Raw genomic sequence first — 24,065 nt, 5'->3', positions numbered from 1 at the left:
TTTTTGATTCAATTCTTTAATATTTAGTATAGTAGAATATATACATTGTGTAGACAAGATAATATGGTCATTACGCACATGCATTTACATGTGCACGCGTGCAATGCTAAAATTTGAATGAACTTGGTACACTTCTGGGTAAACGTTGTTAAAGTCTCAAATGCATAGAGTTTGTCTTATTTAATGAAGCTTACAGGAAATATAGCACCAAAAGGGAGTTGGGGAGCGTTTGGGGAACATCTGTAACGGTCCCCGTTACAATTAGCACTAGTTTTGATATGCTATGTCTTATAAAAAATAAATTTTATATTTGTCTTAGAACTTATTTGTTGCATCAATTTCATACCTGTATTTGATTTGCATTGTTTTGGATGCTGATAATTCAAAGTCATGATCAGTATAGTCTTAGGTGCTGCTGACTTTGGATCTCTTAGGAACTGCATCTTTTATCTGTGTTACTGGTTCTCTTGTACCTCTGCTATAAATAAGTTTTAGTGTATACAGTTGTGTAATATCAGTGAATAAATTGAACAGACAGATTGATTGTTTATTGTTTATCCTTCCTCTCAAGAATTTTTCACTCATATGGAAACGACAGTGGAGAGCTGCAAATTTTGTCCTAATGACCTATACTCAGCACTCAGGGCCATTGACTGATTGAGCAGGAAAGGATCTTTTTTGTGCCAACACCTGACCTACTGCAACAAGGGGCCACAGTTATACTGTATCATCCCAAGGACAGGTCTCCACATCCCACAGTGGGATTCAAACTCATGATGTAAGGATCAACACCTTATTTTGCGACTCTACTAGAGCAGACACTCTAACCACTGTGCCATGCAGGCGAATTTGAACAGACAGAAAAATTTACCAAAATCCATAAACCATGTTCTATAAACAGGAAACATACTCTCTATAGTGAGAAATATTATGGTCATCTAAATTTTATTTTATGCAGAGAGATGGCAAAATATATGAACATCTTATCCTTGTGAAATAGATCTTAATTGCTACAAACATTTAATGCTAAAAAAAATAATCCACTAATACAAAGCAGGTTAAAATTTACTGAAAAACAAGATGTGTTTGTGAAACACTGATGCCCCCGTACGGCAATTTAGTGACAGTTAAGCTTTCTCAAATGCAAATCAAATATGTTAATTGGTACCAAAGTAAGGTCTTTTCACAAAAAATTAGAAATGTAAACACTAACTACACCTGCTCCAGGGTTATGACCAATGTTAACATCTTAAAAGATAGGACAAATTCCGGGTCAAGGTCAAAGGGTCAAGGTTGTTGTGTTCTAAAGAAAGGCCTTGTCTCAAAGATTATGTATGGGGAGTATGAAAGCACTGGCCCATACTGTCCAAAAGTTATGGCCAAGGTTAAAGTTTGTAAAAAGTAGGTCAAACTTTAATGTCAAGGTCAAAGGGTCAAGATTCTTGATATCCAATGAAAGGTATTGTCACAAGGATTACACATGTAAAATATGAAAGCTCTAGCCCCAACTATTCAGAAGTTATGGTCAAGGTTAAAGTTTGTAAAAAGTAGGTCAAACACCAAGGTCAAGGTCAGATGGTCAAGGTTCTTGAAATCAAATGAAAGGTCTTGTCACAAGGATTAAATTTGTGAAGTATGAATGCCCTAGTCCTAACCCTTCAAAAATTTCTGTCAATGTTGTATTCTTAAAGTGGGTCAAACTCCAAGGTCAAGGTCAAAAGGTCAAATTTGGTGGTACCCAAAGAAAGGTCTTTACACAAGGAATATACATATGAAATATGAAAGCCATAGCTCCACTAAATCAAAAGTTATGGGCAAGGTGAAAGTTTTTGCGGACAAACAGACAGGCAGACGGACACGACAAAAACTAATTACCCCCGAAACTTCGTTTACGGGGGCATAAAAAGTATATTAAAAAATTACCCAAACAAAAGTGATGCAGCCACAATATCATAAATATGACGTTGGTTCCCATCAATGACAAAACTCCTCCTCTATAATCAGCTGATGAATAACATCTCGGATTCAAGAGAAATCTGTTAACAAATTAAGGCAAAAGATAATTTTGAAACTATTTCATTCGGTTAAGAATAAAACACTCCATTTTCCCTCAAAATAAACAAGAAACGGATGACACTCTCTGATTTGTTTACCTGTATTTCGATCGAAATATTCCTGGTGGACGCTCGCACCCAATTTCTTATGACATGAAATTCATACATCGTAAGTCGGACAACCCTTCGGCTTTGTAAAACTATTTAATTTCCCCCTGAAAGCTGTGTGTAAACCAGAAACATGCTGAACTCAATACACATTCACCATGACCATGTGCGAGGAAGTGAAAATTATCGTAAAATCTCGCGAGTCACGTGACGAGACTAACAGACTCTGGACCGAATTTTCTCAGCTTTTGAAATAATGAATAAAAAGTTCACTTCCGGTAAAGGGAGAAGTCATTTCAAATGGAATTTAAATAAACATAATGAAAAGAGATATCTCTTTGCAATCAAGAGATATCTCTTTTTGCTTCAGAGATATCTCTTTTAGACCCTTTTGAAAGATATCTCTTTCACTTTGAGAGATATCTCTTAAGATAAACTTAGAGAGATATCTCTTTTACTTAAAGAGATATCTCTTTAACTTGGAAAGATATCTCTCTAAGTGAAAGAGATATCTCTCTAGTTGAAAGAGATATCTCTCTAACGATCAGAGATATCTCTTTAACGTTCAGAGATATCTCTTATCACGAAAGAGATATCTCTCAAGGAGAAAGAGATATCTCTCAAAGAAAAAGAGATATCTCTCTATGTATAAGAGATATCTCTCTAACTTTAAGAGATATCTCTTTCTCCTTGAGAGATATCTCTTTAGAATAAGAGATATCTCTTAAAGTTGAGAGATATCTCTTATTTTTAAGAGATATCTCTCTAAAATGAGAGATATCTCTGTAATTTTCAGATGAAATTTATTTTCCGAATAAATAGTAAAAGGGCTTGCCATAGAGAATGCTTTCATATAAACATGACTAATCATTATGGCAAGCTCTTTTACTATTTATTCGGAAAATAAATTTTTCTTTCAATTTGAGAGATATCTCTTAAGCCTATAGAGATATCTCTTTGACTAATAGAGATATCTCTTTAAACAAAAGAGATATCTCTTTTTGATAGTGAGATATCTCTTTTTGTTAGAGAGATATCTCTTTTTGTAAGAGAGATATCTTTATAAGCTAGAGAGATATCTCTTTCAGCGAGAGAGATATCTCTTAAAGTTAGAGAGATATCTCTTTAACAAGTTTAAAAGAGATATCTCTCTTAGTTAGAGAGATATCTCTATAGATTTCCAAAAAGAGATATCTTTCTAAGCTAAAGAGATATCTCTTTTAATGAAAGAGATATCTCTTTTCAAATCACCCTTAAAATAACATAATTAATTCTCCCGTTGAAAACGAAAGCGAAACAGGAAGTAATATTTGTTAAGTCGTTCGTTTTTTGATTATTGAAAAAGAAGAAGGAGAAAATGGATTGATTGATACAGGTAAACAACGTTTAATCGCTTTATTGTTTTAGTAAATTACGTACATACAGTACATAAAAGCTATTCCAAATGGGTAACGAGCATTTTATAGCATAAAAGTAAGTTGAAATGGTTTTCAAACTAAATTGTTCTCCAAAGATTGGTTCCATATATTGATTTCAGGCACATTACATCGTTTTTGAAAGGGGGCGGGGCGGGGGTGGGCGCAACCAGTAAAAGTTGACCAAACTCGATAATCCTTTTTCAGGAGGGGGTGTGTGTTAGTGGCCAATTTTGTTCAAGACCAAATTCCTTTCACTTCCAATTTTTATAGCATAAAATACTACATTTCCATGATATCACCATACTGTTATTCTATACTGTGGTAAGAAGTGGGGGGGGGGGGGGGGGCAACAAACCCTTCAATGCACATTCTCTATAGAAGAGGTATTGTTGCGCACCCCCCCCCCCTCCCTGTTTCTATGTGCCTGGATTTAGCTCACGGGGCAGCCGAAGTCGGGATATATATAGAATGCAAATTTAATTAAAACAAATAGGAAATGCATGTGACCAAATTCGTCAATCATGGGAATACAGGGTCGATTAAACATAATCCGGATAGAATGTTTTTCTTTGATTTGTAAATAGTTCAGAAATAAAAATGTCCAACATTACTTTTTTAATTTACACAGGTATGTATATACTCATTTTCAATATTAACTGTAAGACATTAAACAACACACATGTACAATCAATTTATATTAACTGTAAAGCCTTATGACCCTCTTCCGAAATACTAGTACTCTTACTATTAAGAGACAGACACAGCTAGAACAATCAAACGGTGTCTTCCAACAGGCCCTCACTGGGTCCATAGGACATTCATCATTCTATGATGGAACATTTATCTACTTTTATCATCAAAAATTTTACAGGGATCCAGGAGGTTCCGAAAAAGGGACAATGATTCGACTGAATGTGCCATTCATTTACATGTACCAGTATAAATCTGTTACTGACACATATCCAATAATTCTTATACTCATGAAGAGTGTGGCATATTCCAAGAATTGATGCTGGGACTCATTTTAAATCAGGTACAGGATAAATTTTTGGGTTGCACTTTTCTTTACTGCAATATTTCAAACTTACTAGTTCAGTATCAAGTTCACAAAAGCTCACACACCATGGTGATAAAATCAATGGACCATAATTCTAGTTAAAGATTTGTCATTGCTTTCTTATAAAATTAAATCATCTATTTGAAATTTGATTGATTAAATACATTTGTTAACAAGTATAATTCTCCTACTGTTTGCCTAACATTACATTCCAACGATTGAAAATATATGTTGATAGGTTCTCCACAAAAATTGCTATCTGTGCAGAATGTAACTTGTTTGCACATTTGTTTCAACGAACGACATTTTCTTAACAATCCTTCAGTATAACAAGACAAATATTGGATACTTATTTAAATACACTATAAATCACCGTATACAACGGGTAACGCGGGGGAGTCGCTAAAAAGTATGGGGGAGTCGTTTTCAACGTATGGGGGAGTAGATTTTCACCGCTTCGGAGTCAGAGGAGATGTGGGTCACGTCTTTTTTCGGTATATATAAGATGTATTTACAAAAAACAAATATCCCACGGAAGATGGCAATAGTTAAGCTTTATCGTGGTCATTTGTCCGGCTATCATATACGTCTAGTTTTCTCAAACACTTCGAAACTATTTGACAGTTTTCATATTTACGTTGATCGGGTAGTAAAAACATACATGATTTGCACAATCTACGGCTTGCGTAGGGATTCTCACATTTAAAACAGCGAGAGAAAACGTTTATCTTTTAAATGCAACAATCTAAACTTGACTAGACTTTATAAAAATTAATAATTAAGACATTTTCTCTTCAGACAGTAACGGATACGTAGGGGGGAGTCGTTTATTGGAAAGCACATCGCAGGGGGAGTCGCAAAATAAAGTCAAATGCATATACTTGGTGTTGTTTTCATCTCTTTTATACTGCCAATACCTTTTTATTTACTCGTAGATATCTATAAATCTATATGTTTGGTTATTTACTTTATAATCTGAGGTTACGAAAAGAGATTTTTTCTGTGGCTTTATCAGTTCCAGAAAACAATCAGCAATATAGATTACATGAACAACTGGATTATATATCATCGGAGCACATGTGCTTGGGGACAGGACCCTCCTCCTCAGTATGTAATGTTCGTACATGTATATCACAAAAATTCAATTCACGAATTCACGAATCCTCACTTCCAATATGAAAGCCTCTCCATAAAAAAAGAACAACCCGATTAATAATTTGGAAAATTTCTTAATAATATTAAACATTTTTTTATTATTATTGTTGCAGAATACTTAAATTATAGTAACTATTATTTGCTAATGTGTTAATACAATTTGATTGTCAAACTGTTGTAACCTCCTTTCACCAACCCATTGTTTTTTTTTTTTTTTTTTTTGCTTGTCAAAATTTTTCAGGTGAGTTGTCTGTAATTTTTGTTTGTTATACTTTTAAAATTGTTACATAAATTTACATTAAAAAGAATAACCTTTCTACTGTTTTCATAAGTCAAATAAATAGCTGTTTGACCGTGGAGCGAGATGTTGGACCTTTCGATGAGATATTGCACCGTTTACGTCAAAGTGTGGGCGGTGTCAGCTGTCAGAACTTTTCGGAATTGAAAGTTTTTCAATGCTGTGAGGGTTAACAAAAATTTCATCATGATAATATCATAATAAATAGTAAAATGCATAACAAAACATTTATCGAATGTGTTCTCTAGATCTGGCAAAACGTGTTTTTTCGACCCCTTGCCTTCGGCCTAATCGTCTCGTGCAAACAGTTTGGTTCTTGGGTCCGACAAAACGCATAGGCGTCGGAACGGAGGGGGGGGGGGGCTATGGGGGCTTAGCCCCCAACTTTTTATCCTAATATATACTTAGTATAGACTTAGCCCCCCCCCCCCCCCCACTTTTTTTCCAAACATATACTTAGTATAGACAAAGAACATTGCTTCGTAGATTTAGCCCCCCACTTTCCACAGACACATCGGTTGTGTTTTTTTTTTTTTTTTGCTTGTCTGGTTTTTTGAGAAGTTATAATTTTTTTTTTTACAACTTAGCCCCCCCCCCCCCACTTTCAATTTGCTTCCGACGCCAATGAAACGCATGTTGCCCTCGAACCCCTGTCTATGAATGTATAATGCTAGTTGCCTCAGACTGATTCTGGTACAACAACCCGCCATGCTATGTGTTCACGAAACTGAGAAAGGGAGAGGGGTAAAGGGGGTAACATGTTCTGAGGAACTGTATATAGCTGGGGCAAGGTAAGGGAGGGTATCATGATAATGAAATGTATACACTGAACAAATATTTTCGTATTTCTTCTTTTCAAAATTTTTGGTTAATTATTTTTACATTGACACTTCTCATTTTATTTATCATAGACATACATTTCAAGCGCTTTAGGTAATATGCAATCCAGTCCCTTCTTCAGCATTCATTCTGTACATTTACCTATGTGTATAAACCTCAGATAATCCAAAATATTCTCAATTAAAGTACTAATTCGAATTCGTTTGTGTCTGAAGATGTGTTACTATATACCGGTATGATGAATAAATAATAAATTGTGAACCTAGTCGTGAGAATATACCAGTTAAACTTAACCCCCTTTCCAAAGAAAACGTCAAGGGGCGTGAAGACGCGTCAGAGATCTGCCTTTTTCTAATTAAAAAAAATGGTTAATATTATCAGGAAATTTTTCATATTGTCGTTTACTGATTTTGATTTTCAAATACAAATCAGTAAACGACAATATTATAAATCTAGTTGATTTTTTTTATGGAGATGCTTCCATATTGGAAGTGAGGATTCGTGAATTCGTGAATTGAATTTTTGTGATATACATGTACGAACATTACATACTGAGGAGGAGGGTCCTGTCCCCAAGCACATGTGCTCCGATGATATATAATCCAGTTGTTCATGTAATCTAAATTGCTGATTGTTTTCTGGAACTGATAAAGCCACAGAAAAAATCTCTTTTCGTAACTTCAGATTATAAAGTAAATAACCAAACATAGATTTATAGATATCTACGAGTAAATAAAAAGGTATTGGCAGTATAAAAGAGATGAAAACAACACCAAGTATATGCATTTGACTTTATTTTGCGACTCCCCCTGCGATGTGCTTTCCAATAAACGACTCCCCCCTACGTATCCGTTACTGTCTGAAGAGAAAATGTCTTAATTATTAATTTTTATAAAGTCTAGTCAAGTTTAGGTTGTTGCATTTAAAAGATAAACGTTTTCTCTCGCTGTTTTAAATGTGAGAACCCCTACGCAAGCCGTAGATTGTGCAAATCATGCATGTTTTTACTACCCGATCAACGTAAATATGAAAACTGTCAAATAGTTTCGAAGTGTTTGAGAAAACTAGACGTATATGATAGCCGGACAAATGACCACGATAAAGCTTAACTATTGCCATCTTCCGTGGGATATTTGTTTTTTGTAAATACATCTTATATATACCGAAAAAAGACGTGACCCACATCTCCTCTGACTCCGAAGCGGTGAAAATCTACTCCCCCATACGTTGAAAACGACTCCCCCATACTTTTTAGCGACTCCCCCGCGTTACCCGTTGTATACGGTGATAAATAAACATCAAGAACAAATTTAATGAAGTTTAATTTTTGTATATTTGGTAGTTACATGAGTAATTAGTTGTATATATAAATATATATGATGTACACAAGCATTTTATAACATTGTTAACATTCAAGAAAGCATTCACTTAATTTCTTGTAGATGCTCACTTCTAGGATGTTTCCAAGTTCTTGTTAAAAGTGTTTTATATGGCACCATTCAGCTACAAATATTTTGCCAATGGAACTGTGACATCAATCAACTGCTCATGCACTGCTAATTGGCAGAGAATTTCCTTTGGGACAAGCAAACTGTTTCAAACATTTTACACCTGCAAGTAAGTACTTATGCAATTTTGTTTGAAGGAAGCAACAGTGTAAAGGCTAATGATTGCTGAAAATACAGGCCAGATGAAGTACAAAAGTGTCGATACAAGTCATTTGAATTTTTATTTCTTTGCAGGTAGTGATGAATGTACTGGAAGGTTGTTAGGATCTCTTCCAACATCATAGGTACAACTGGTCACTGTGCTTGCTTGGTTATATAAGCTGGCCTATTGTTAAGGCAGTGACATATGTAGCTCCAAATGATGCTTGACTGTTTTTCTTCAAATTATAAGTAAACCTGGATTGATCTCTGATGCAGTAGTATTGTGCCATGTCCATTTTTTAAATTCTATCTTCCCACTGTCACAAAGTACTGAAATAAAAATGATTTGATTTTAAATATATTTTTTGGTTTTTATATGTAAAATAAAATTCTACAGAAATTAAAATATTTAAAACTCTTTCATAACAAGATTTGTTTGTGAAACACTTTGCACCTGGCGACGACATTTTACAAATTCGAAAAATTTATTTTTAGCATCTAGGTCAAGGTCACAAGGTCATTGAAATTGGTGTCATTTGAAAAAGCTTAATTAGTGGAGTATGCATATCATATATGAAGTTTTTATCTTTAATGGTTCAAAATGTATGGCAAAAGTTCAAAATGGTTTTTAAATCGATAAACTCACAGTAAAGGTCACAAGGTCATTGACCTTGGTGTCATTTGATAGAGCTTAATTAGTGGAGAAAGAATTCAAAATATGATGTCCCTATCTTTAATGAATCAAAAGTCATAGCTAATGTTCAAATAAGCTATTTTAGCATATAGGTCACAGTCAAGGTCACAAGTCATTGGCCTTCGTGTCTTTTGAAAGACGTTAATTAGTGGAGTATGCATATTAAATATGAAGTCTCTCTCATGGTTCAAAAGTTAAGGCAGAGGTTGAAGTTGCCAACAGACAGGACAAAAGCAATACACACCTCAGATCAGATCCCAAAACCATAAACTGAGAATAGACTTAAGTCAAAATTTTAATTTTGAATATTTTCATTATTATTTAATGAACAAGCTTAAAAAAATTGCAAGTTTTGTAAATATTTTGATATAAACATAACTTGAAAATTTTGTTTCATTTTGAACTTTCTTTAAAAAATTACTCTGATTTGAAATTTGGACTTAAGTCTATTCTCAGTTTATGGTCTTGGGGCCCGGGCATATAAAAAGAAAAGTGGGAAACTTTACTAAATGAGCCAACCTCAGAAAAAGAATGGAAATTCTTCTTCGTAAATGCATCATTATTCACAAAAGAGACCAGTAGAAATATGTCCATAGAACATGAATGCCCCGCCAAGGGTATATCAGTAATTCAACATGAAAAGTTGAATTTGTGTAACTGTGTGAAATTTCAGAATATCTTGAAAAGTGATGCAGTTGAATTGGTTATATCAGTATGCATCAGCAATTCAGCATATGAAGTTTTAACGCTAATTGTCTTATTGGAGAAAAGCGAGTTCTAGGTCAAAGGAAGGACCTATGTCGAAGATGTTAATGCAGTTGAAAAGCTCTCATCATTATGTATCAGCATATGAAATTTGAAAAATAATATAAAGAATGGTTTTTTTTTTATATTTAACTTAATCACAATTTGTTAAAAGTGAGTCCAAGGTCAAATGAAAGGTCAAGGTCAAAATGTTGATGCAAATGAATAGCTCTCATCAGTATGTATTAGCATATAAAGTTTTACACTAATTTAGAAAGAGTGAGGTCAAAGGAAAAGTCAAGGTAAAAAATATTGATGCAATTGAATAGCTCTCATCAGTACACATGTACACTGTATCAACATATGAAGTTTGATCAAAATATCTTAAATGGTATCCTTAAAAGCTGAATTTAACACTAATTTAAGAAAAGTGAGGTCAAGGTCAAAGAAAATGTCAAGGTCAAAGAATGTTGATGCAGTTGCTCAGCTCTCATCAACATCCATCTGCCTATGAAGTTTGATGAAAAAATTATCTTGGATAGTTTCTTTGAAAATGAGAATTGAGCAGAGCTAAACGCAAAGTGTGATGGAAAGACGGACATGACAAACACTAAATGCCCCAGCTGTATTCATGGCAGACAATATGCCCCAGCCATATTCATGGCAGGGCATAAAAATAATTTCTAAGGAGGAATAAAAATATTTGTTGCATTTTCAGGCCAACAATAACTAGAACTGTCCTAACGGGACAAAATACCCTCCGCTGGGTTTTTCAGAATTAAGTTTTTAGATAATGAAGAGAAGTATCACACATGAATTATGAACTTTTTCTTCCAGTGACCTTAGTTAAAGTTCCCCAAATGACCTTGGATCAAGGTCATGACACACCCTTGGGTCATGGGCAATCTTTGTTTGAAATGAGAACCTACCAAGTTTATCAATAAGAAAGATATGGACCAGACACAAATTATGAACTTTTTCTTCAAATGACCTTGAACTTTCCCAAATGAAACCTTGGGTCAAGGTCATGACACACCCTTGGGTCATGGGCAATCTTTGTGTGGAGTAGTAGATTCTAATGTCCCTACGTAAGAAAGATATGGACCAGACACATTTGCACAAACAGATGGACAGCTAGACAGATGGACAAGGGGGTATAAAAAACAGATTTGTTTGTTTTACTCTGACCGACCTGTTAAAATGGCCCCTACCCATTAGCAATCATTTTTTGGGCACTTCAAAATTTTCAATTTCCCCCCCTTAAAGTCCACATATGTTTTAAAGATAAGGTATCAATTTTTTTTAGGATGCTTTTCTATTTATGAATATAAAGTCTTTCTAGATAGTAATGAAAATATCAACAAATTTCTGAGTATGTGCATGGTTTCAAATATGACAGTTATCAATCTGTTCAATACTGTAAGGCAAAAGGAAAAAAAACCTATTGATACCTACCTACCAATCGTAATAAAAGTGGGTAGAACTACATCAAACAAACATTTTTAAAGTTGGCCAATGTTGACTAGTATATTAGTCATCTTGTAAAAAAAAATCCATACATGTATATATAATTATTATACATTTAATCTGTTAACAAGGGTACATGTATTTTACCCTATTTTTATAGTGAGGTAAGATGACAGTAAAGTTGAACAAGAGGCCCAGGGGCCACAGCGCTCACCTGAGCAAATAGGGCTTGAATTTCTCCCCCCCCCCCCCCCCCCTCCTCCAGGCGTTCATCATTTGAACAAATTAGAATCTACACTACCTGAGGATGATTCCATATAAATATCACTAATCATAGCTTTGAAGTACTTTAAAAGAAGATTTTAAAAAGTTTCCCTATATATCCCTATGTAAAACTTGGGTCGGCCATTTTGGCCCCACTCTAGCCCCGGGGGTCATGATTTGAACAAACTTGAATCTACACTACATGAGGATGATTCCACATGAGTTTCATCTTTCCTGGCCCAGTGGTTCTCGAGAAGAAGATTTTTAAAGATTTTTCCTATATATTCCTATGTAAAACAAGGGTTGGCCATTTTGGCCCCACCCTTGCCTCGGGGGTCATGATTTGAACAAACTTGAATCTACACTACCTGAGGATGATTCCACATGAGTTTGATCTTTCCTGCTCCAGTGGTTCTGGAGAAGAAGATTTTTAAAGATTTTTCTAATATATTCCTATGTAAAACTTGGGTCGGCCATTTTGGCCCCACCCTTGCCCCGGGGGTCATGATTTGAATAAACTTGAATCTACACTACCTGAGGAGGATTCCACATGAGTTTCATCTTTCCTGGCCCAGTGGTTCTGGAGAAGAAGATTTTTTAAGATTTTTCCTATATATTCCTATGTAAAACTTGGGTCGGCCATTTTGGCCCCACCCTTGCCCCGGGGGTCATGATTTGAACAAATTTGAATTTACACTACCTGAGGATGATTTCACATGAGTTTCATCTTTCCTGGCCCAGTGGTTCTCGAGAAGAAGATTTTTAAAGATTTTTCTAATATATTCCTATGAAAAACAAGGGTCGGCCATTTTGGCCCCACCCTTGCCCCAGGGGTCATGATTTGAACAAACTTGCATCTACACTACCTGAGGATGATTCCACATGAGTTTCATCTTTCCTGGCATAGTGGTTCTGGAGAAGAAGATTTTTAAAGATTTTTCCTATATATTCCTATGTAAAACTTGGGTCGGCCATTTTGGCCCCACCCTTGCCCTGGGGGTCATGATTTGAACAAACTTGAATCTACACTACCTGAGGATGATTCCATATGAGTTTCATCTTTCCTGGCCCAGTGGTTCTGGAGGAGAAGATTTTTAAAGATTTCTCCTATATATTCCTATGTAAAACTTGGGTCGGCCATTTTGGCCCCACCCTTGCCCTGGGGGTCATGATTTGAACAAATTTGAATCTACACTACCTGAGGATGATTCCATATGAGTTTCATCTTTCCTGGCCCAGTGGTTCTGGAGGAGAAGATTTTTAAAGATTTCTCCTATATATTCCTATGTAAAACTTGGGTCTGCCATTTTGGCCCCACCCTTGCCCCGGGGGTCATGATTTGAATAAACTTGAATCTACACTACCTGAGGATGATTCCACATGAGTTTCATCTTTCCTGGCCCAGTGGTTCTCGAGAAGAAGATTTTTAAAGATTTTTCCTATATATTCCTATGTAAAACTTGGGTCGGCCATTTTGGCCCCACCCTTGCCCCGGGGGTCATGATATGAACAAACTTGAATCTACACTACCTGAGGATGATTCCACATGAGTTTCATCTTTCCTGGCCCAGTGGTTCTCGAGAAGAAGATTTTTAAAGATTTTTCCTATATATTCCTATGTAAAACAAGGGTTGGCCATTTTGGCCCCACCCTTGCCTCGGGGGTCATGATTTGAACAAACTTGAATCTTCACTACCTGAGGATGATTCCACATGAGTTTGATCTTTCCTGGTCCAGTGGTTCTGGAGAAGAAGATTTTTAAAGATTTTTCTAATATATTCCTATGTAAAACAAGGGTCGGCCATTTTGGCCCCACCCTTGCCCCGGGAGTCATGATTTGAACAAACTTGAATCTACACTACCTGAGGATGATTCCACATGAGTTTCATCTTTCCTGGCCCAGTGGTTCTCAAGAAGAAGATTTTTAAAGATTTTTCTAATATATTCCTATGAAAAACAAGGGTCGGCCATTTTGGCCCCACCCTTGCCCCAGGGGTCATGATTTGAACAAACTTGCATCTACACTACCTGAGGATGATTCCACATGAGTTTCATCTTTCCTGGCATAGTGGTTCTGGAGAAGAAGATTTTTAAAGATTTTTCCTATATATTCCTATGTAAAACTTGGGTCGGCCATTTTGTCCCCACCCTTGCCCTGGGGGTCATGATTTGAACAAATTTGAATCTACACTACCTGAGGATGATTCCACATGAGTTTCATCTTTCCTGGCCCAGTAGTTCTCGAGAAGAAGATTTTTAAAGATTTTTTCTATATATTCCTATGTAAAACTTGGGTCGGCCATTTTGGCCCCACCCTTGCCCTGGGGGTCATGATATGAATAAACTTGAATCTACACTACCTGAGGATGCTTCCACATGAGTTTCATCTTTCCTGGCCCAGCGGTTCTGGAGAAGAAGATTTTTTAAAAATGCCATTAATTTTTAACAAATTCATGATTATCTCCCCTTGGAAAAGGGCGCGGCCCTTCATTTGAACAAACTTGAATCCCCTTTACCCAAGGATACTCTGTGCCAAGTTTGGTTGAAATTGGCCCAGTGGTTCTTGAGAAGAAGATGAAAATGTGAAAAGTTTACAACGACGACAACAACAACAACGACAACGACAACGACGACAGACGACGGACAAATTTTGATCAGAAAAGCTCACTTGAGCCTTCGGCTCAGGTGAGCTAATAAAGGGGTCTATGTCTAAAACCTTGAGGTGGGGTGGGGGTAAAACATCTCTGGACATCACAGAATTTTTTGTCATTTTTAGCTCTACTGGTCAGAGACCAGAAGAGCTTATGCGATAGTAATGCGTCCGTCGTCCGTCCGTCTGTCTGTCCGTCTGTCTGTCTGTCTGTAAACAATCTTTCAAAATGCTACTCCTCCTACAGTTTTGTTCTGATTTCAATATAACTTGGCACACAAGTAGACTACACTAAGATACATAATTCTGTGTATCGGTTTCTGATTTCGATGAACGGTGTTGCCGTTGTTACTAAAAATAGAAATTTCTGTGAAATTCTTTCAAAATGCTACTCCTCCTACAGTTTTGGTCTGATTTCAATATAACTTGGCATACAAGTAGACTACACTAAGATACATAATTCTGTGTATCGGTTTTTGATTTCGATGAACGGTGTTGCCGTTGTTGCTAAAAATAGAAATTTCTGTAAAATTCTTTCTAAATGCTACTTCTCCTACAGTTTTGGTCTGATTTCAATATTACTTGGCACACAAGTAGACTACACTAAGATACATAATTCTGTGTATCGGTTTCTGATTTCGATGAACGATGTTGCCGTTGTTACTAAAAATAGAAATTTCTGTGAAATTCTTTCAAAATGCTACTCCTTCTACATTTTTGGTCTGATTTCAATATAACTTAGCACACAAGTAGACTACACTAAGATACATAATTCTGTGTATCGGTTTCTGATTTCGATGAACGGTGTTGCCGTTGTTACTAAAAATAGAAATTTCCGTGAAATTCTTTCAAAATGCTACTCCTCCTACAGTTTTGGTCTGATTTCAATATAACTTGGCATACAAGTAGACTACACTAAGATACATAATTCTGTGTATCGGTTTTTGATTTCGATGAACATTGTTGCCGTGGTTACTAAAAATAGAAATTTCTGTGAAATTCTTTCAAAATACTACTCCTTCTACATTTTGGTCTGATTTCAATATAACTTAGCACACAAGTAGACCACACTAAGATACATAATTCTGTGTATCGGTTTATGATTTTGATGAACGGTGTTGCCGTTGTTGCTAAAAATAGAAATTTCTGAAAAATTCTTTCTAAATGCTACTTCTCCTACAGTTTTGGTCTGATTTCAATATTACTTGGCACACAAGTAGACTACATTAAGATACATAATTCCGTATATCGGTTTTTGATTTCGATGAACGATGTTGCCCTGGTCACTAAAAATAGAAATTTCTATGAAATTCTTTCAAAACGCTACTCCTCCTACAGTTTAAGTCTGATTATAATATAATGTGGCATGCAAGTAGACTATACTAAGAACATAAAGAGACTTAATCAAGGATCATTATTCTTTTTATTTCTGTGGTAAAGTTTTAATTCCCAACTGCTTAAGAACTTTTCCCTTCCATTGCTATAAGAACAAACCAGTAGAGCTTCAGTCTCGACAGAGACTTCTGGTTTGATATGCTTTGTCTTACAAAAAATAAATTTAATATTTGTCCTAGAACTTATTTTGTTGCATCAATTTCATACCTGTATTTGATTTGTATCAATTTGTTTTGGATGCTGATATTCAGTCAGTATAGCCTTAGGAGCTGCCGACTTTGGATCTCTTGGGAACTGCATCTTTTATCTGTGTTACTGCATGGTTCTCTTGTTCCTCTGCTATAAAATAAGTTTTAATGTATACAATTGTTTAATATCAATGACTTAATTCAACAGACAGATTTGTTTAACATCCCGCTCAAGAATTTTTCACTCATATGGAAACACCGGTGGGGAGCTGCAAATTTTGTCCTATGCTTGGCACTCAGGGCCATTAAGCAGGAAGGTATCTTTTTTGAGCCAATATCTACTGTGATATTGGGCCACGGTTTATACTGTATCATTCCAAAGACAAGTCTCCACATCCCACGGTGAGATTCAAACCCAAGACGTAAGTATCAACTCCTTACTTTGCGACTCTAGAGCAGACGCTCTAACCACTGTGCCATGCGGATGAATTTGAGAAGACAGAAAATTTCAAAATCCCTAAACCATGCTCTATAAATAGGGAACATACTCTCAGTCTCTACAGTGAGAAATATGGTCATGTTAAGAGATTTGAAGTTTGTTAAATGCAGCTTCTGTTATAAATTTCTGACCTAAAGTATAATAATAACACAAGGTATCTAACTCCAAATTACAGGGAGTACAGCCTCCCTTAAAATCATGCTCATTTACACTTTAAGAGGAAATGCACGGGTAAACTTTTTACACCTATTTCTTCTACGATAATTTATCTACACACCCATATAAATATAATATGGCATGCTTGTCTCTATTTTCTTCACTTGTATCTCCGTAATCAGCGTCCAAACTCTGCTTGTTGGATGGAAAGTCAAACTCAACCATAGAATGGTATGTACTAGTCTTTGGCAAAGAGCAAAATTAAACCAGAAGTCTCTGTCGAGACTGAAGCTCTACTGGTTTGAACTTATAGCAAAGGAAGAGAAAAGTACTTAAGCAGCTGGGATTTGAAACTATATAGAATAATGATTGTTGATAAAGTCTCTTTATGTTCTTAAAGTAGTCTACTTGTGTGCCAAGTTATAATGAAATTAGACCAAAACTGTAGGAGGAGTAGCATTTTGAAACAATTTCACAGAAATTTCAATTTTTAGTAACCACCGCAACAACGTTCATCAAAATCAAAAACCGATATACAGAATTATGTATCTTAGTGTATTCTACTTGTGTGCCAAGTTATAATGAAATCAAACCAAAACTGTAGGAGGAGTAGCGTTTTGAAAGAAAAATTCAATTCCATTGTTTAAATATTGAAGTGAGTAAATAGAACTTGTTTACGTCTAACTTTACCTGAAAACATTAAGATGTTTATCTGATGTAATTTTAGAAACAGATTTTTATCCAATCAAAATCTCGGTGCGGGATCAGCACAAACCGTTCCATGATTAAGTTTCCACTCAGCGAGCTACCTTGTGTTATAATATGTTTACTGTGGGTTAAAAATTTAGTACTGAAACAAGTCCCTTTGGGCAAAACATATGAACAGAAACTCTCGTGAAATACTCAAATAGATCTAAATTGCAACAAACATTTAATGCACAAAAAGTACGAAAGGTAAAACTTTACTGAAAAATAAGTATATTTAAAAAATATTTACCCAAACAAAAGTGATGCAGCCACAATATGACGTTAGTACCCATCTAATATTGACAAAACTCCTCCTCTACAATCAGCTGATAAAAACATTATTGTCCTCGGATTCAAGAAAATTCTGTAAACAAATTAAGGCAAAAGATGATTACAAAACTATTTCATTCAGCTGAAAATAAAACACCTAATTTTCCCTCAAAATAAACAAGAAACTGATGACACTCTGATTTGTTTACCTGTACTTCGATTGAAATTTTCCTGGAGGACACTCGCACCCAAATTTTTATGACATCGTAAGTCGATAAACCATTTTATACTGGAACGGTTATTGAGAAGGCTTCATCTCCTTTATTCAGTATTGGTGCAGTAAAAGACTGCAAATTACATAAGAAGTGATTAGAAATTACATACAAAATGACTGACATAAAATGTTGACTATATTATGTAACATTTATAACAGAACCGAGTTTCCATACTTTTACTTTTAACATAGATCTAATACTAAACAATAAACACAAGAAAGAAGTAATAAATCGGCAAGAAATCATCAAATTATCCTTAAAAATTTACATACTCGAGTATAACATACAGTGACTAGATTAGTAGATGGTATAAATCTCCGAAAATTATCTGAACACAAACCACGTGCTTAGCCTTACACAAAAAACCAGGTCATGTTGACAATGCAAAAATAATAACTACAATTGCCGAAACATTTGACATTACAAGGTTTGCGTTTTAACACATGAATTCTTAGATCCTAATATAATATCAAATGAAAGTGTACTTACACTATAGGGCTACAAAGTCGCAAAGTCACAATTGCACGTGTAAAATATGGCGCTTGCCAAACTACGGGAAATAACTCTTGAAATAAACAAAACAAAAAGTTAACTCGTACATAGTTGATTCGGAGACATTACACATTCCGGTTTGTAAAAGTAAAACTATTTAACATTCATCAAAAGCTTTGCGTAAACCAGAGACATGCTAAACTCAATACACAAATCCATGTCAGGCATGTGTTAGGTACCCCGGAAGTGAGGAACCCCGCGAGACAAGCACTTTCAGACTCTGGACCGAGTTTTCTCAGCTTTTGAAATACTTCCGGTAAAGGGAGAAGTAATTTAAAATGGAATTTAAATAAAAATAATGAAGAGAGATATCACTTTGCAATAAAGAGATATCTTTTTCTGCTTGAGAGATATCTCTTGTATACACTTTTGAGAGATATCTCTTTCACTTTGAGAGATATCTCTTATGATAAACTTAGAGAGATATCTCTTTTACTTAAAGAGATATCTCTCAAAGTGAAAGAGATATCTCTCTAGGTGAAAAAGATATCTCTTTAGATGAAAGAGATATCTCTTTAACTTTCAGAGATATCTCTTTTTACGAAAGAGATATCTTTCAAGGAGAAAGAGATATCTCTTAAAGTAAAAGAGATATCTCTCTAAGTATAAGAGATATCTCTCTAACTTAAAAAGATATCTCTTTCTTATAGAGATATCTCTTAGAAATAAGAGATATCTCTTTAAGTTGGGAGATATCTCTATTTTTTAAGAGATATCTCTCTAAAATGAGAGATATCTCTGTAAATTGAAGATAAAATTTATTTTCTGAATAAATAGTAAAAGGGCTTGCCATAAATCATGCCTTTGCTGTTCTTCATCAGATGAATTTAAAAGATTTTTCCTATATATTCCTAGGTAAAACTTTGATCATCCCTTGTGGCCACGCTGTAACCCCGGGGTCGTGATTTGAACAAAATTGTCTCTACGCCGTCTACATGAGCATTTTTTACTCTTAAATTTAATCTTTCCTGGCGCAGTGGTTCTTGAGAAGATGTTTTAAACATGCCATCAAATTTTCCTATTTCTGAACAAACTTGAATTTTCTTCACCCAAGGAGCCTTTTTGGCATGTTTGGTTGAAATTGTGCGAGTGGTTCTGGAGTAGAAGTCGAAAATGTCCACAGACAGGCAGACAGATGGACTACACTCAAAATATGATCAAAAAGCTCACTTGAACTTTCACCTCAGGTGAGATAAAAATAAATTAAAATCTAGACTTTTTGATATTGTACAAAGCTGATTTTTCAATAATAACGGAACTCGGAATTTTTCACATCCTCTGATTGCTCAGCAGCCAAATTACTTAGTTAAATCCACTCTGATTGTACACACAAGTACCTTGAATTTGATATAAGGACGATGGAGCTCCTCATCGACATTTTTGTAGTCTTTCGATAGCAAGTTTTCTAACAAACCTTTTGGAATTGATGGACACTAATTGTGCTCCCGTCTTAGCTGACCCGTTTTTAATATTTCCTTATATGAAGCAGAGTCTGTTCAACAAGAGGCCCATGGACCATATATTGGCCATAACACTTTTAAAGTAAAATGATTCTATTGAAATCATATTAAACTTGTATAAAAGTAGGAAAGTCTTGTGAACAAGAGATGTTTGTAAAACACTTATGCCCCCCTCGACCAAATTGGAATTTTTCCAAGTCCAGGGGGCATAACTCGTCAAAAATGGCGCGATCGAACTTAAAACAAACTTGACCTAAATATTCATTTGATAAATCTGTATACCAAATTTCATTTCAGTATGTGCGAAGAAAATGCAAATAATCAGAATTTTCTAAGTCCAGGGGGCATAACTCTGTCAAAAATGGCGCGATCATACCCAAAACAAAACTTAATTGTCCTAGATATTTATCTGATAAATCTGTATACCATTTCATTATTTGCAAGGGTTGTGAAGAAAATAAACTGAAACTAATTGGACCGACAGACCAACCGACAGACAACAGCAAAGCAATATGCCCTCCCTTCTTTGAAGAGGGGCATAAAAAATCTAAACCAATCATGTGACCTAGCATTTCAAAGAGCTCTCCATACCTAGTTAAAGAGGAGGTAAAGGAGTAAAGTCACATCTTATTGCAGGTTTTACAATGTGGAGCCATAAAATCAACTTATGATACATTAGATCTAGTATTAAGTCTACTCACCCTTTTGCCACTGAGCGAAAAACTTCAGCAATGCTTGCGTATTTGATAAATCTGACAGAAGGATATTTTTCATGGACAAAAATTACTTTATTCAAAATATGTATACAATATAAGCAACAATACACATGTAAAAATTGCCATATAAATGCTTAAAAGCATATGACCAGCAAATAAAAATGCAAAAGCTAAGCAGTTTTAGTCTATACATGTATGTCTTTGTATCATATTGGGACTTACAAAAAACACTGTAAATCTCTTTTGATGTCGAAAGAAATTGATTTAATATTGCATATGTAAATTTTTAAAGCTTTTTATGTTAATCCAGTAAAAATTCAAGAAAAAAATTGTACACACCAGTTTCATCTAAAGATCAAATACCGTTATAATGCAACAATGTACATGTACAACCCTTTTTACACTAAAGTAATTGTATGCATTTCTTAAATACTTACTTTTACTTTTTATGCTTTTATAATGAAATAAATAAATCAAAAAAATCTTTTTTCGACAATAAAATTCGATTTCGATTGTGTGTGCATGATAATAGAATTCAGAAATAGGGCGATAAATCAAATGAATTTTACACAATAAATCTGGCATAAAAAGTGTATCAATACAGATTAATAAAGAGACATATAATTGATTTTTTTAAAAAAAGGTATAAAAATAATTTAAATATGAACAAATTGAATAATAAAATATTATTGAAAAACATGTATATAATGCAAGCAAAGTAAGATCTATTTCAGCTCAACATTTGTCTGTTGTAGATTGATAGGAAACATTATCTACAAGTAACTTAAAAACCATCGTCAAGGCACAAAAAAATTCTCTTTTTCCACCTAGAAAAAAAAAGATCATTTTTGTGTCAACAAATCAGTAGAAAAGCATTATGGTTTTTATGAAACAAATTGAAACTCTTCAGCAAGCACTTTGAAACAGACAGAAAATAAAATGTACATGTATACTTTTGATTTAGAAGTAAAATAGTACAAAAAATGTATCGGTACTGTCACTCAAAAGAAATCAAAAACTTTTTTTGTAGCACACACATCAATGTGATTAGCACATATTTTCAATGCCTACAGGTCTATTAATATCAGGAAATGCAGTACATGTACTGAATGAGCATACAAGTTTCACAAAAATTTAAAAATATGGCACCATGCATGCAACAGAGTCTGATATGAAAACAATAAATAATAATGACTACAAAAACATTTATATGCACCAAATATTAGGGGGTTTGCCAATGTATAAACTAGAATGTCATGCATGTATTTGTACATGTATACTACAAAATTGCACATAAAATGAGTAAAAAATAAAGGTATAATATTCACTTCACCTCTGCTTCTCTCAGATATTGGTATAAATGGACAATGGTTCCTCAGAAAATTTGGCACTCAAAACTTGCAAATGGAGACATTCTACCAGAATACATCATACAAATACATTTGTATCACATCTGATGACTACTTAATGGGTCGTCTTAGAATAATATTTTGATATGGTTTTGATTAGTCCAAAGTGATGGTCCCTCATATGCATGTAAGTGTTTGTACAGTACACCAAAAAACATTATGTATGTATTAAATACACAAAAACCGAATTTAATAGGACAAACACTATGTTGAACATGTTTTCTGATTTAAGGAAAAACAAGATGAATTCTGATTCAACCTGGGTTTGTTTATATTATTGATATAAAGTACAAAAGTATCTTCTAAAAACAGACCTCCAAAATCTTTTCAAGATTTGTTTTGTCAAAGCAAGCTAAAAAGAAGCAAATCTTAAAATAACAGATTGTTATAAGCCTTCCACTTCACAGTGTTTTTTTTTAACATTAGGTCCATTCAAATTGGTTGTAGAAGGTCCTAAACATGAATGTGTGACTTCTCGTTGACGTAGCCAGACAAAATATCATCTCCACCAACTGAACACTTGGATCCCTGTCCTAAACCAGCCTCACATCAACATATCACCCCAATGTCTTCAGCCCATCACCCCCAGGTACTCCTGTGACCCCCCGGGTTCTATTTTGGTCTGTAATGGTTGGGACGCATCACTGGACTCCTCAGCCGACGTGAATTGTTTGATTTCCTCGCCGATCTCCGGGAATGTGGGTCGATCTGAAGGAACGTCCGTCCAGCACTTCAACATCAGCAGATAACTACAATGGCAAACATATCAAAAGTCACAAAAAGTTGATCATCTTGAAGTGATCAGAGATTAAAACAATTTCTGGACTCTGAGGGTTTTAAGCTGATAGCTTATATGACTGGCGACTTGCACAGCCTCTAGTTATTGCTGGGGCTTAAAACTGATAATCTTTAATACAGAGATTGAAGACTTATACAGTCTCTGGACACTACCAGTTTAGAATTGATGAGATTTCAGTGACTGGAGACTTCGGAGGCCTCTGATACTGCTGTGATTTAATTCTGATAAAGTTTATGTGATGGGAGACATACATTGTCTCTGATACTTCTGGGATGTAGTATTGATAATCTTTACGTTACTGTAGACTTTGAGGGCCTCTGGACATTACCAGAGTTTAGTATTGATAATTTTTACATTACTTACACAGCCTCTGGAGATTGCCAAAGTTAAGTATTGATAATCTTTAGGTTAATGTAGACTAACACAGCCTCTGGACTCTGTGGGGTTTCTTTAACCAATGTCCTCCACTTAAATACTTACACGGCCTCTGGACACTGTCGGGGTTTCTTTAACTGATGTCCCCCAGTTAAGTACTTACACGGCCTCTGGACACTGTCGGGGTTTCTTTAACCGATGTCCTCCAGTTAAATACTTACACGGCCTCTGGACATTGTCGGGGTTTCTTTAACCGATGTCCTCCAGTTAAATACTTACACGGCCTCTGGACATTGTCGGGGTTTCTTTAACCCATGTCCTCCAGTTAAGTACTTACACGGCCTCTGGACACTGTCAGGGTTTCTTCAACCGATGTCCCCCAGTTAAATACTTACACGGCCTCTGGACACTGTCGGGGTTTCTTCAACCGATGTCCCCCAGTTAAATACTTCTTAAGGTTGTTTGTCTCTACATCAGGGTAAGGAGTTACTCCCCTGGTCATCAACTCCCACAGAACAATGCCATAAGACCACTGTTAACCAAAAACAAAAATATGTGAATGGTTAAAGAATGCTGTACATATATTTCATGACAATAGTTTGCTTTTAATTGAAAGTTAGAAATTATAAGTATAGAAAAACATTCTTATAAAAGTACCAGAAACAGATGATTTATTTGTAATAAGCATAATTTGTTATATCAATTAAGCTAATTAAACAATTTTAAATGCATGGTGAATGAAAATTACTTCATTGTAAGCATCAATTCATTATGAGCATGTTCATTATAAGGGGATTTTACTGTTTTGTCATAAAAAGTGAAGTTT

General features: G+C 35.1%; 1 protein-coding gene and 3 long non-coding RNA genes across 6 annotated transcripts; 1 reads left to right on the top strand and 3 right to left on the bottom strand.

The window, feature by feature from the left end:
• Positions 1–325: 325 nt before the first annotated feature.
• Positions 326–2,365, bottom strand: LOC134274017 (uncharacterized). Its single transcript, XR_009993533.1, has 3 exons — positions 2,154–2,365; positions 1,924–2,036; positions 326–478 (listed from the first exon to the last, which is right to left on the bottom strand). It is a non-coding gene; the product is annotated as an uncharacterized LOC134274017 (long non-coding RNA).
• A 1,098-nt stretch (positions 2,366–3,463) lies between these two features.
• Positions 3,464–8,936, top strand: LOC134274015 (uncharacterized). The gene is made up of 4 exons (XR_009993531.1): positions 3,464–3,537; positions 4,452–4,613; positions 8,373–8,547; positions 8,673–8,936. It is a non-coding gene; the product is annotated as an uncharacterized LOC134274015 (long non-coding RNA).
• LOC134274016 (uncharacterized) lies at positions 8,774–18,675 on the bottom strand. Its single transcript, XR_009993532.1, has 5 exons — positions 18,418–18,675; positions 17,863–18,000; positions 17,634–17,747; positions 16,001–16,132; positions 8,774–8,909 (listed from the first exon to the last, which is right to left on the bottom strand). It is a non-coding gene; the product is annotated as an uncharacterized LOC134274016 (long non-coding RNA).
• Positions 18,676–22,318: 3,643 nt separating this feature from the next.
• Positions 22,319–23,765, bottom strand: LOC134274018 (tyrosine-protein kinase HCK-like). Of its 3 annotated transcripts, none has more exons than XR_009993534.1 (2): positions 23,403–23,569; positions 22,319–22,814 (listed from the first exon to the last, which is right to left on the bottom strand). XR_009993534.1 is itself a non-coding variant. In XM_062756242.1 (2 exons), exons 1-2 carry the CDS (start codon positions 23,739–23,741, stop codon positions 22,637–22,639), a joined length of 285 nt encoding a protein of 94 aa, XP_062612226.1. In that variant the 5' UTR covers positions 23,742–23,765; the 3' UTR covers positions 22,319–22,636. The 3 variants fall into 3 exon arrangements, 1 of the variants encoding a protein (XP_062612226.1); XR_009993535.1 differs by lacking the exon at positions 23,403–23,569 and adding an exon at positions 23,345–23,400; XM_062756242.1 differs by lacking the exon at positions 23,403–23,569 and adding an exon at positions 23,635–23,765.
• Positions 23,766–24,065: the final 300 nt, after the last annotated feature.

Source organism: Saccostrea cucullata, unplaced genomic scaffold (assembly GCF_032062105.1).
Source record: "Saccostrea cucullata isolate Sc308-1 unplaced genomic scaffold, CSIRO_AGI_Scuc_v1 ctg7812, whole genome shotgun sequence".
Classification (NCBI taxonomy): domain Eukaryota; kingdom Metazoa; phylum Mollusca; class Bivalvia; order Ostreida; family Ostreidae; genus Saccostrea; species Saccostrea cuccullata.
The sequence above is the reverse complement of the archived record's forward strand: the minus strand, read 5'-3'. Positions and strand labels throughout refer to the sequence as shown.

Bases quoted from the DNA above. Each gene is read 5' to 3' on its own strand.
- LOC134274018 (XM_062756242.1), bottom strand. From the start codon at position 23,741: ATGACCAGGGGAGTAACTCCTTACCCTGATGTAGAGACAAACAACCTT. The intron at 22,815-23,634 runs GTAAGTATTTAA...TTGCCATTGTAG, and splicing joins CGACAGTGTCCAGAGGCCGT to TTATCTGCTGATGTTGAAGT.